The sequence below is a fragment of the Sphaerodactylus townsendi genome, linkage group LG13 (genome assembly GCF_021028975.2).
Source record: "Sphaerodactylus townsendi isolate TG3544 linkage group LG13, MPM_Stown_v2.3, whole genome shotgun sequence".
Taxonomy (NCBI): domain Eukaryota; kingdom Metazoa; phylum Chordata; class Lepidosauria; order Squamata; family Sphaerodactylidae; genus Sphaerodactylus; species Sphaerodactylus townsendi.
In genome coordinates, this window is record NC_059437.1 from 50,941,947 (window position 1) to 50,954,453 (window position 12,507).

The 12,507-nt window shown below is 45.7% G+C and overlaps 1 protein-coding gene across 1 annotated transcript in view; it reads left to right on the plus strand.

The window, feature by feature from the left end:
* Positions 1 to 12,507, plus strand: part of SLC15A4 (solute carrier family 15 member 4) — a 47,513-nt gene that overhangs the window by 22,186 nt on the left and 12,820 nt on the right. The window contains exon 5 of the mRNA XM_048513860.1: positions 4,579 to 4,747. Within this exon, the coding sequence (XP_048369817.1) occupies positions 4,579 to 4,747 (169 nt within the window). The remainder of the gene's footprint in view (positions 1 to 4,578; positions 4,748 to 12,507) is intronic.

A 12,507-nucleotide genomic window follows, 5' to 3' on the forward strand; every position in this document is an offset into this window, starting at 1 on the left:
GAATTCAGATTAGCCTGGCACTCCCTGGCACTCAGATTAGCCTGGCACTCCCAAAACTGTTGGAGCTCTCTCAGCCCCACCTACTACACAGGGTGTTTGTTGGGGGGGGGGAGGAGTTTTTAAGCCCCTTTCAGTCTCCTACAGGAGAGAAAGGGGAGATATAAATCTAACTCTTCTTCTTCTAAATGGCCACAGCCCGAGGACATTTGACCTCGTATGTCCCCCTCAGCGTTACGCCCCTGCTGAAATGCAGAGGGAAGAAAACAGCCTGGGTATTGGGAGTTTTTCGGGCTGTGTGGCTATGGTCTGGTAGTTTTACTTTGGAGCTGAGAGAGCTCCAAAGAACTGTGACTAGCCCAAGGTCACCCAGCTGGCATGTGTTGGAGTGCACAAGCTAATCTAGTTCACCAGGTAAGCCTCCACAGCTTAAGTGGCAGAGTGGGGAATCAAACCCAGTTCTCCAGATTAGAGTTCACCTACTCTTAACCTCACACCTCGCTGGCTCAGGAAGGAAGGAAAGTTAGGGTTGCTCAGTCCAGGTTGGATAACAACTAGAGATTTGTGAATGGATCCTGGAGAGGGCAGGGGTCTCAGTGCCATAGTGTTCATTCCCCAAATCATCAATTTACTGTGGGGAATTGATCTTTGTAGTTTGGAAATGAACTGTAATTCAGTGGGATCCGCAGGCTGCACTTGGAGACCCGTGTCCTTATTCCTGGCCCTTCTTGGACGTCTCAGTGAATTTGTCTCATCTTCTTTCAAAAAAATCCTTTTTAACTACCGACTCTCACCGCATCATGTGGCGCAGAGTTCCACAGGCTAATTCTGTTTTTTGGGACAGAGGCACTTTTCTTGGGACCATGGCCTTGCCCGCGCTGTCAATTCCACACCCGCCTCCTTCCTCGCTGCTAGAAGACTGCTTCTTCAAGGATTCTAGCACCGAACGAATGCTGCCAAGGCCTCCGTCGGTCCCTTGGATGTTAATTGATTATGCCAGTCGAAGTGAATATAAGGAAATATCTCCGAAAAGAAAGATTTTTGTCTCGAAAGTATGCGCGTGCCAGAAATGTCGCCTCCAGCATTATCTCTTGAATAGGTAGCTTTGCTGAGTTAAAAAAAAAGAAAGTATAAAATGTTGAAAGCAAGCAGCGAAGGCTGTTATTAGTTTCTCTCTAAGATGAAAGTGCTCGCAAATGACATTTTGGAAATTGGGGCTCTTTTTACGTCTGGCTTTGATGTGCCGCCTTGAAAAAGAAAAGACAAGTCACTCACTCTGTGCTTGATGTGTGTACTCAAATCGTCCTGGATTGGGAGCCGAGACAACTCAGCATTTATCCCAGCTCTCTTGATTGATAATTGAAACGGCGCTTCTGTAACTCAGCATGGTAACCGCTCCTTGTCTATCTGTTCCTTTCTTTCTCGCTCTTTCTCCCTCTCTCACCCCAGGGCTTTTTGAGCAATGAAAATTGCAATAAATTTCGTACAGCATGCAAGGTTTGAAAGTGAAATTTGACAAACACACACAGCAGGTGAACATAATTCAAAGTTGGTAGCTTTGATTTCAGAACTTGGGATTGGCCGATAGGCCAGTCAGAAAGGATTTTGGCTCGCTGGCCAATCAACTGATGGACAAGTATATTTGAAGTATGAATTTATTAAGACTGACAGAGACCCGCCGTTAACAGGTTTAAGTGAATGATGGTGGTGTGGGGGCAGTAGCTTCTGCCCTCCCCCTGACTGGAACCGTGCTTCCTCCCCTCACACGTGGCAAAGGGAATGAATGCTTCCTGCCCCTACCTCTGATAGTCTTGGAGAATCACTCCAGCATTTCAAGCTGAAACAGCCCCAAGCAAAAAGAGCAACTTCCTTTCCTTTCCTGTCAACGAAGGATCCAGTTCTCATCAGCTCCGCTGCCAAATTTCTGTCGCAGACGCTAAAAACGAAGTCTTGCTGAAACAAGAAAGCTGCGGAAATGTTTATTCACTAATTTTATTTCTCTTACAACCTATTGGTTTTATTGCTTAATAATCTTAATTTACTTTCATATGCCAGTAAAGCAGAGGTGGGATCCAACCTGTTCCCATCACTTCTCTAGAAGTGGTTACTAAATTTTTTCTGAGTGCCGAGAAGGGGTTACTAAAGCAACCTCCCTGCCCAATAGGGTCTGGAGGTGCGTGTGTGCATCTGCGCCACTGTTTGAATCCCACCACCATCGGAACCTGTTATTAAAATTTTTGGATCCCACCACTGCAGTAAAGGCATCTAAATCTGAATAAAACAATTATGAAGATGCCACCACTGTTTCAAGTACAGATAATCAACTTTAATTTTTTTTAAAATCCTGCATTTTTCTGCAAACCAGAAGTTTTTCCAGGTTTGAAGAAAATCTGCCTCATTTGGCAGATTTGTAGAAAATTATCCCTTCTGTCTATGCCAGGGGTCTGCAACCTGCGGCTCTCCAGATGTTCATGGACTACAATTCCCATCAGCCAACTGGCCATGCTGGCGGGGGCTGATGGGAATTGTAGTCCATGGACATCTGGAGAGCCACAGGTTTCAGACCTCTGGTCTACGCTATCTCTATCTTGACATGGCCCCATTCTGCAGATTTAAGTATCCGCAGATGGGGCCATCTAGAGAACTGGATATATTGATGATGATGAAAGAGGCAAAGTGAGCATCAGGCTTTATAGTCAGAATTATTTCATCTTACCTGCTTTCCAAGGCGAATGGGAGTGCCGGGGAATATGTAATTGACCTTCTATTGCTTTCTGCCTGACGTGCTGCCGATATTAGCTCTGATGGGTGTTAAAAAGCCATCTTTGGGTGTATGCATTCCAATAATTTCACGGGACTGTGTTTATCAGAAATGAGTGGCATAATCCATCACACAGCAGATAAGCGTTGCCGTGATTAATAGGGCTTAATGGCATCTAAGCCTCCGGCATGACGATCATGTCCTTTTAACGAGATTTCAAGATAAGCAGAGCCAGCAATATCTTACCACGAGCGCGAATTGCTCTTCCTCTCTCGAGATAGCTTGATTTCGCTTCCCTCGCACCCTAGGAGGATTGATGCTGTTTTTATTGTGGCGTAGGAAGGTTAAGAGCTCGTGTATCTAATCTGGAGGAACCGAGTTTGATTCCCAGCTCTGCCGCCTGAGCTGTGGAGGCTTATCTGAGGAATTCAGATTAGCCTGTATACTCCCACACATGCCAGCTGGGTGACCTTGGGCTAGTCACAGCTTCTCGGAGCTCTCTCAGCCCCACCCACCTCACAGGGTGTTTGTTGTGAGGGGGGAAGGGCAGGGAGATTGTCAGCCCCTTTGAGTCTCCTGCAGGAGAGAAAGGGGGGATATAAATCCAAACTCTTCTTCTTCTTTTGACTACTTTACCTGGTTATATGGTGGTAGATAACATTGTTTTAAAATGGGTTTGGAATATTTGATACTCCCGGTTGCTAAAAGGCAAGCTGCAAGCGGAAGGGGGAAGGGCTGATTTTAATTAATTCATAGTGACCTTGCCTGAGGCTATCTGACCTGGGGGGCGGGAAGCAGCTAGGAACTCCTCATTCATCTCTGCACCCAGATCCAGCTGAGAGCCCCCCCTTGCTTCAAACTACCATCAGTGGTGTCCTCAGAAGGAGGAGTTGAAGGAACCAATGAGAATCTCCTCCCCGACAAACATTTTGGTGGTGGTGTAATGTGTCATCAAGTCGCAGCTGGTTTACGGCAGCCCTGCAGGGTTTTCAAGTCAAGGGATATTCCGATGTGGTTTGCCGTTGCCCGCCTCTGCACAGCAACCCAGGACTTCCTTGGTGCCCCCCCCCCCAATCTGTCTACTGACTAGGGCTGGCCCTGTTTAGTTTCCAAGGTCTGATGAAATGGAACTAGCTTGGGCCATTTTGGTCAGGGCAGTAAAACATTTTACAGAATTTTAGTTGTCATGAGTGGTATAGTGGTTAAGAGTAGGTAGATTCTAATCTGGAGAACCGGGTTTGATTCCCCACACCGCCACCTGAGTGGCAGAGGCTTATCTGGTGAACCAGATGTCTTTCCGCACTCCTACATTCCTCCTTGGGCAAGTCACAGTTCTTCAGAACTCTCTCAGCCCCACCTACCTCACAAGGTGTCTGTTGTGGGGAGAGGGAGGGAAGGGAGTTTGTAAGCCACCTTGAGACACCTTACAGGAGAGAAAGGTGGGGTATAAATCCAAACTCCTCCTCTTCCTCTTCTTTTTCTCTTCTTCATCATGTGAATTGCCTTTTGATTTTTGACTGAATTGTAGGGGCGGCCGGGGGGGGGGGGATAAATTCCAAGGGTGGAAAAGGTACTTTCAAAAAATCCAAAGTTTCTTTTTTGAAATGAGGAAGAAGACGTGGCTGATAATTTAAGATCAAGCCCAGCGCAACTCGAGGACATGTGAAGACTTTTTAGTTTATTAACAGCTAAGTGTCAAATGCATTTGATGCTTTTCTGTACCAAACTGGGCAAAGAAAACTCTTCTTTTTTTAAAAAAAAAAAGGCACGCAAATCAAACGTACAGAATATGACTGACGCTTTTCCTCTCCTTTTCTCAGTTCCCAGCGGCGTGGCTGACCATGTTTGATGCGGTGCTGATTCTCATCCTGATACCTTTGAAAGATAAAGTGGTTGACCCCATTCTGAAGAGGAACGGCTTGCTTCCCTCGTCTCTGAAGAGGATTGCGGTCGGAATGTTCTTTGTGATGTGTTCCGCTTTTGCCGCAGGTGAGAAGGGGAAAGAACGTCAAGGCGCCGCTTTTCCACCGCCCTCTTCCAACCGTCGAGGGGTGGCTGGGAACATCTGAGAGGTATTACACTCCTGCCTGGTGATTTTGGGGGGCTCTCTTAGAAAGCAGCAAGACACACTGACGTTTGTCTTTGAAAATCAAATTGCAGTATTGCATCGTCGAAGGCTTTCACGGCTGGAATCACTGGGGTGCTTTGTGGTTTCCGGGCTGTATGGCCGTGTTCTAGCAGCATTCTCTCCTGATGTTTCGCCTGCATCTGTGGCTGGCATCTTCAGAGATCCTTTCACTTGAAGAAAATGGCTCCTCCAGATGGTGGACTCTAATCTCCAGATGGTGGCATTGAACCCATTAAACTCCTTCCCCTCCCCAAACTCCGCCCTCCCCAGGCTCCTCCCACAAAATCTCCAGGAGTTTCCCAATGCGGAGCTGGCAGCTGCACCCCTACCTTCCTCCAAGCGGCAGCCTTTTTCAGTGCTTACGGAGAGCAATCACATCACCCCTCCACCAGTGTGGTGTAGTGGTTAAGAGCCGGTGGATTCTAATCTGGAGAACCGGGTTTGATTCCCTGTTCCTCCACCTGAGTGGGGGAGGCTTATCTGGTGAACCAGATGTGTCTCCGCACTCCTACATTCCTGCTGGGTGACCTTGTTCTCTCAGAACTCCCTCAGCCCCACCTGCCTCACAAGGTGCCTGTTGTGGGGAGAGGAAGGAAATGGAGCTTGTAAGCCATCTTGAGTCTCCTTACAGAAGAGAAAGGTGGGGGATAAATCCAGTGGTGGGATCCAAAAATTTTAGTAACAGGTTCCCATGGTGGTGGGATTCAAACAGTGGCGTAGCGCCAATGGGGCTGGGCGGGGCACAACGGGGGCGTGGCCGGACATTCCAGGGGTGGGGCATTGCTGGGCGGGGGCTGTGGCAAGGACACAGCCACTGTGCTGGTCCTTGGGCGGGAAACGAATGCATGCAGGCGCAGGCTGCCATGCACGCCGGTGCACCTCCTGCCAGACTGCTTCAAGTTCTGCGCGCTAATGCTGAGAGGAGGGGCGTAACTAAGGCAAAAATCACATGGCAAAATCACCAATTAGTAACCCCCTCTCGGCACACACAAATAATTAGTAACCTACACTCGGGAACCTGTGAGAACCTGCTGGATCCCACCTCTGGATAAATCTGAACTTCTCCTCCTCCTCCTCCATACTGAATATTCCCACATCCCTCGGCTTTTCCTCATGGTCTCCAGGCCCCAAGTCAGCAGACAGTACTGACCTCAAAATACCAAAGGTCTGACTTAGTAAAAGGCCATTGCATGTGGAAGTTGCAAGGAGCGGAACATCTGGTGCTGACTCCAGGCTCCTAGCGGGAGTATCTGTCTGCTTCATTCCCTCCTGTAGAGCACGGGGCAGGAAGGGGTTATCGTTGTCAGATCTGCAAATTATCTTCTTTCAAGAGTAGCTTTCTCACCCTGAGCACTGCCAGCGGCCTGCGTCTCTCGGCAGTGTTTCACGGCCTGCCCAAGCCTTCACCTACGATCCGCTGTAATGAACGTATTGATAAAGCATTACAGCGTCCAGTGAATTAATGTTGGGGCTTGTAATGTTCCCCGTATATTCCGGACAGAGACACTTTATGGGGCCATTAAGGCATCTCGCGATGAGAGAGGTAATTACCTTATTAGGGACAAGGTCATTTTGATGTGTGGCCAAAGTTCCTGCCGCAAAGTCACTGCAACTTAAAAGACGGATATTTCTTTGGATGTTTAAAAATAGATAGGAATTCCTGTGTCAGTTTGGAGGCACAGGGGTAGAAACCCCGTATATTTTTAAGCCGTCCAAAATCTGTACCAAAGACCTCCAAAATCTGTACCAAAGTTGATTCATGGCTACCAATCTGGATCCTCTTTGATCTGAGATTGCAAATGCCTTAACAGTCCAGGTGCTCGGGAGCAACAGCCGCAGAAGGCCATTGCTTTCACATCCTGCATGTGAGCTCCCAAAGGCACCTGGTGGGCCACTGTGAGTAGCAGAGAGCTGGACTAGATGGACTCTGGTCTGATCCAGCTGGCTTGTTCTTATGTTCTTATGTTCCAGATTCTTGCATCCCAAATATGTGTTTTTGTAATGGGAATACATTTGCTTACATGCTGCGATCCACACAAGTAGAATTTGGACTCTTTCAGAGATCGGACCCAATTTGTTTCGGTTTGTCGGACTTGTAATATCGCTGGATTGATATCATATGAATTTGGTTATCTCTGATAGCACAACATCGCAGGTTGCGTGCTCTTCGTTTTAAGCCCTCCCGGGTGCCCAGCAACCATTCTCAAAGCCACCGGAGCGGTCTGTTGAAGAGTTTCGGTTATGATAAATATCTTATCAATTGTACGGGAGTGCAGCTGATCAAATCTAGCTAACATTGGCTGTGCTTTCTTACCTGGGCTTTTCTTGTAAATTCCTGAGCAACAGTATTCAAGACTGCTCTGCTGGAAAATCGACTTGTCTTCCAGTCTTTGGAAACAATCACAGCCAAAATTTAATCCTAAATTCACAGTGGTCTAAAACATATTCGATCGAGATTTGCAACCCATCGTTCTTCAACTCCAGTCTAGCAGAACTGATGAACGTTCATCATATGACGCTTGGCATGATTGCAGTGATATAAAAACATCTCATTTTTTATCCAGCTTGATCCTAACACCACCCTAGAGAGGTAGGCACAGTTATCCCTTCCACATTTCAAGGGTTAGGGGTGTGGTGCCCCCTGTGATCTGGAAAATCCGTGTAAAAAATTCTGGCCCCCCTCGTACCAGAAAAGGAGCAGCAGTAGTGTAGTGGCTAAGAGCAGTGGCTAAGAGCAGGTGCGCTCTGATCTGGAGGAACCGGGTTTGATTCCCAGCTCTGCCGCTTGAGTTGTGGAGGCTTATCTGAGGAATTCAGATTAGCCTGTACACTCCCACACACGCCAGCTGCGTGACCTTGGGCTAGTCACAGCTTTTCGGAGCTCTCTCAGTCCCACCTACCTCACAGGGTGCTTGTTGTGAGGGGGGAAGGGCAAGGAGATTGTAAGCCCCTTTGAGTCTCCTACAGGAGAGAAAAGGGGGATATAAATCCCCCCCAAAAAAGTCTGGGTTTTTTCTTTTTTCTTAAAAAAGAGAAACTGTCCATTTTATGGTATCAAATGATAAAATATATTGATATTATACGGTACTATATATTGTGTGATATAAAATTTGTATAGAAAATTTATGTATAGAAAATTTCCGAGAATCTAAACTTTTTTCTGTGTTAACTTCTGGCCATCTTCTGGTTGTCTGCGGCTTGCTTGCTTGCTTGCTTGCTTGCTTGCTTGCTTGCTTGCTTGCTTGCTTGCTTGCTTTATATATATAGAGATAGATAGATAGATTGATAGATTGATAGATTGATAGGCCGCCTCTTCCCAGGATATATGTATATATTTAGATTTATAGGCCACCTCTTCCCCGGAGGGCTCCCGTTTAAGTTCTGACGGTTTAGCTGAGGCAGTGTGGTTCACTGGAACTGGCATGGCATGGTGGTTAAGAGGAGTGGATTTTAATCTTGACAATCAAGTTTGAGCCCCCACTCCTCCACAGGAAGCCTGCTGGCTGATCCTGGGCCTGTCTCAGTTCTCTCTGAACTCTCTCAGCCCTGCCTACCTCACAAGGTCCCTGTTGTAGGGAGAGGTAGGGATTGCGATTGTGAGCTGCTTTGCGGGGGAAAGCAACTCTATAAAAACCCACTCTTCTTCTTCTGCGTAAATTATTCCTGTGACGAAGAAGGGCTTGATGGTGCATTCCTAAGTATGCACTAACACATAAAACACATCGCCCACTAGGCAGCCAATTGACGTTTGGTATTTCTTATATATTAAGGAACAATGCTCATCACATACAATTGTAATCATATATCTATCTCATATCAACAGAATTTCATCATTCACTGTTGTATTATCACATGAATTATTTTTCTCCTTTTCTATTCAATAATCTAAACATAAACAGCCCCTTCGAAGGTGTTTCCACATTCATTCAAATTCCAGGTTCTTGCAGTTGATCACAGAGTTCATTCATAAATATTGCGGTCTTCGGTGCCTTCCTCAGTGCCAATTTGCCATTTACTTGCATATGAGGTGTACTATAGGTAATCTGTCAATGGATATTACATCATCCTAAGTATGCCTGCTTTACAAATGACCACTGGTGGTGCAGGAGGAACTCACAACTTGCTCCAGCCAGGCTGGTGGGAAGTGTGGATCCCTCCCTTTCTCTCTGTCAAGGCCCATCTCCTTCTCAGGGGAAACTTATCCAGGGGAAACTGGGAGATTGTGGCACCAAAGAATCCCTTGCTTCGTCTTATTCTTTGTGTGGGGATTGCTAGTGACGGACCTTTCCAGCCTTGCCCGGCAGAACCTGCTCCTTATCAGGGTTCGGACCCTGGAAGAATTGCACAGAATTTCGGTTTGGGGGAAGACTGTTCAAGTGCGTAGCTAGGGACATGGGCCGCTGCTTTGAGCGTGAATGTTAGATTCCGCAAACGACTTGCAGCGTACCTGTTCGTTGCACAGATGCAATGAACTTGATTTTGGCAACTCTGAATCTGGTTATTGGGAGGAGGCTGACGAGCATCACGGTCTCCCCCCTGCTTGTGAATGATGCCAGCTGGAACGGGCATTGGGGGCATGTGTCATCAGCTTGCGGAGGGAACAGGAAACATGAGGTGGGTCACGTTTCCCATTCTGTGGGGCTGACACAGCATGCGAAAGAGGAACGGACTTGAAATGCCAGCTGCTCAGGGATCGGAAAAACTGCTGCCGCCTGTTTCCTGTTCCTTAGCAAGTATACAGTCTAAGTAGACCAGTGTGTCTGAAATACTCCGTATTTTGGGTATCATAGTCTTTGGGAGAGAGCTGTTCTGTACAGCTCTATTTGGAATGATTGTCAGCTGTGTACCCATGGGGCTTTATTTATATCCCTCCTGTAATCTATATCCAATGTGGCTTACGAAAATAACAATGAAATAACATAAAACATATATATCAAACTCCTGTGATTTGGGGGGGGGGGGGTTGCAGTGTGGCATGAGGAAGGATCATCAGTGCCCTTAAGCCTTCCCACTGCCTCGTACCCTGAGGATTTTGTCTCTTCAAAATTTTAATGGCCAGTTATACTTTGACTGAACAGCCCTTTTGACTGTTAGTATTTCTATGCAGTAGTGTGAATGGGGTGATTTAGTATTTGTGTGTACACTTATAATTTAAATCAAACAGTAAGGATGTTCTTTAGCTGTTCAGCTCAAGTGCTTTGCGGACAGGAAGATTAACAGCTCTCAGGGACACCTAAATAACCTTTTCCTTAATGTCAGAAAATAAAATAATAATGAACTGGCACCAGAGGCATATAAAGTTAAACGAATAATCAAATATTTTTATTTACAAGAACTAAATTAGGAAGTCTTTCTGGCAAAGGAGATATAAGAAGCTGGTTTTATAGAGGTTACTATTTACAAGTTGTTTCAGCATCTTTTTACAGTTAAGGTTCATACAGGTTGCTATCTCTAGTATCTTCAAGTTGTTACTGTCACTTCAAGTATACGTACAATAAGAACCCGACAGTATGGGTGTACAGTTTTATTGTTTGACTTTCTCGTTTATGTTCTAAGCCTTTAATTCTACCCATGGGTAAGTATAACTTACACAGTTCCTCAGACACTAACTTGAAGACAATCTATTCTAGAATGTCTATCTCACACAGTACTACTTCCTTGGTGACAATAATATTTATTGGGATTTTTGCATATCTGTTGTCACATGGGCAGCATCGGAGCATCCCAATATGTCCTTACTTCCTCCTTTAGGACGATGTTTCTACCTATGTATTGGCAGAGGAATGAGGCCGATATAATAATAAATCCTGATTGGTTGTTAAGAGACCAAACTGGGGAGGGGGGTGGGAGTTTTCTGGCTCAGCCACTCTTTATTTCCCTTGCAGATTCTTCAATAATCAAAAGTTTTAGATTGGCAGCAAGCTAAGCTTTGATATCAGCTTGAAACATTGATGTATGCTCTAGTTCACGTCCCGGTTTGGCAGGAACATAACTTCCAGTTTGGTCATAACGGCAAACCGTGGTTTGTTGTAAATCTTCCCTGAGGGAGGAGGAGGAAATAGTTTATGGGGCAGAGGTTCTCCTCTGGACTTTGTCATGCTCAACACATGCTGGCTTGTCTTTACCTGTGAAGCATGCCAGGGAGAGTGGATTCATGCTACGCCGAGCTTCCATACTCCAAGTAACATGAACAGCAGATAGGTCAATTCAATAAGCCTTTATTGGCATATACACGATAGTACAAAAATACAGTTCCAGTTAAAAAGTGAATAGTAAAGAACTTCACGTTTGTCATACATTCAGTTTACAAACTTCTGACAAAAACTTTGCCACTATAAGGCAACAATGAAAATCCTGACAATTTAAAAGCGTAACTACTTTATCTGATTCAGTATAATCAATCAAGGGCCCCTTCCGCACATGCAAAATAATGCGTTTTCAAACCACTTTCACAACTGTTTGCAAGTGGATTTTGCCATTCCGCACAGCTTCAAAGAGCACTGAAAGCAGTTTGAAAGTGCATTATTCTGCATGTGCGGAATGAGCCATAGAGTCTATAGCTTGGGATAACAGGCTGGATTGGAGTTCTTGGTATAATAAGCAGTTCAGGAGAATGTGTGGGATGGAATCCAGCTGCCTTTGCTACAGGGACAGAACCTTTTATCGCTTGGAAGACCTTTAAGTCTTCCTCTGTGTAGCGGAGATGGCATGATGTTAAATCTAGCCAGCATATAGGCTCTCCTGTGTATGGGATTTGTGAGCGCTGTAATATAATAGGCTGGGTATCCCTGCGTGAAAGGAATTGACATATTTGTTGGTGAACAAGATTTATTTGCCAAGCTCTGCAGTTGTTGATAGTCCAATGCTAACAGCCTCTCTTTAATGAGGGCAAAAGTTTCAGTAAAGGTTAGCATATTGAAGGAGTCACTGTCATAACCCAGTTCCCTGATCTTTAACAGCATATAGGTCCAACTTGAAAATTTCGAGCATGTATCTGCTTCTCCAAGCAGATAGACAAGTAGACAGTGCCGGCTAGGTAGACCAATGCTGCACCTTGTGATGAGAAGGACCTTACTGCCATTCTCCAACCTCCAACAGAACCTTGCAATTTAGCGCTACATCAAGTGGTTTCCGAACCATACCACAAAGCTTGCAGAACCCATATTTGTGAATGAATATTTTAGAATTCACGGAGAGAGAAGCGGATTAAGCCCTGCTTATACAAGTTTACTGTGCTATAAGGTTTACATAAGACCTGCAAGGAGGTACAGCAAAATCCAGTATTGTGGGTCACCAGCGCTTCGTGTTGCCTTAGCATTGGGGGGTCTCTTAGCTGTAATGAGATTGCCTTGATTCAGGCTTAATGTATGTGTGCGTCGGTAGCTCTGAGCTAATCCACGAGCTATGGATTTGTGTAATTCTCCCTGATGCTGACAAGGGAATACAATAATGCTCAAATCATTCAGCATCAGAAACCAGGTTTCCTGGAACGGTGCTTTTCTTTCTCTCTTTCCCCCCCCCCCCCCCCCCCCCCCCATAGTTTCTCTACATGTGAATATCGAAACTCTGTTTAAGCTGGGGATGCTTAATTCAGATAATCCTCTTTCAAAACGAATTGATC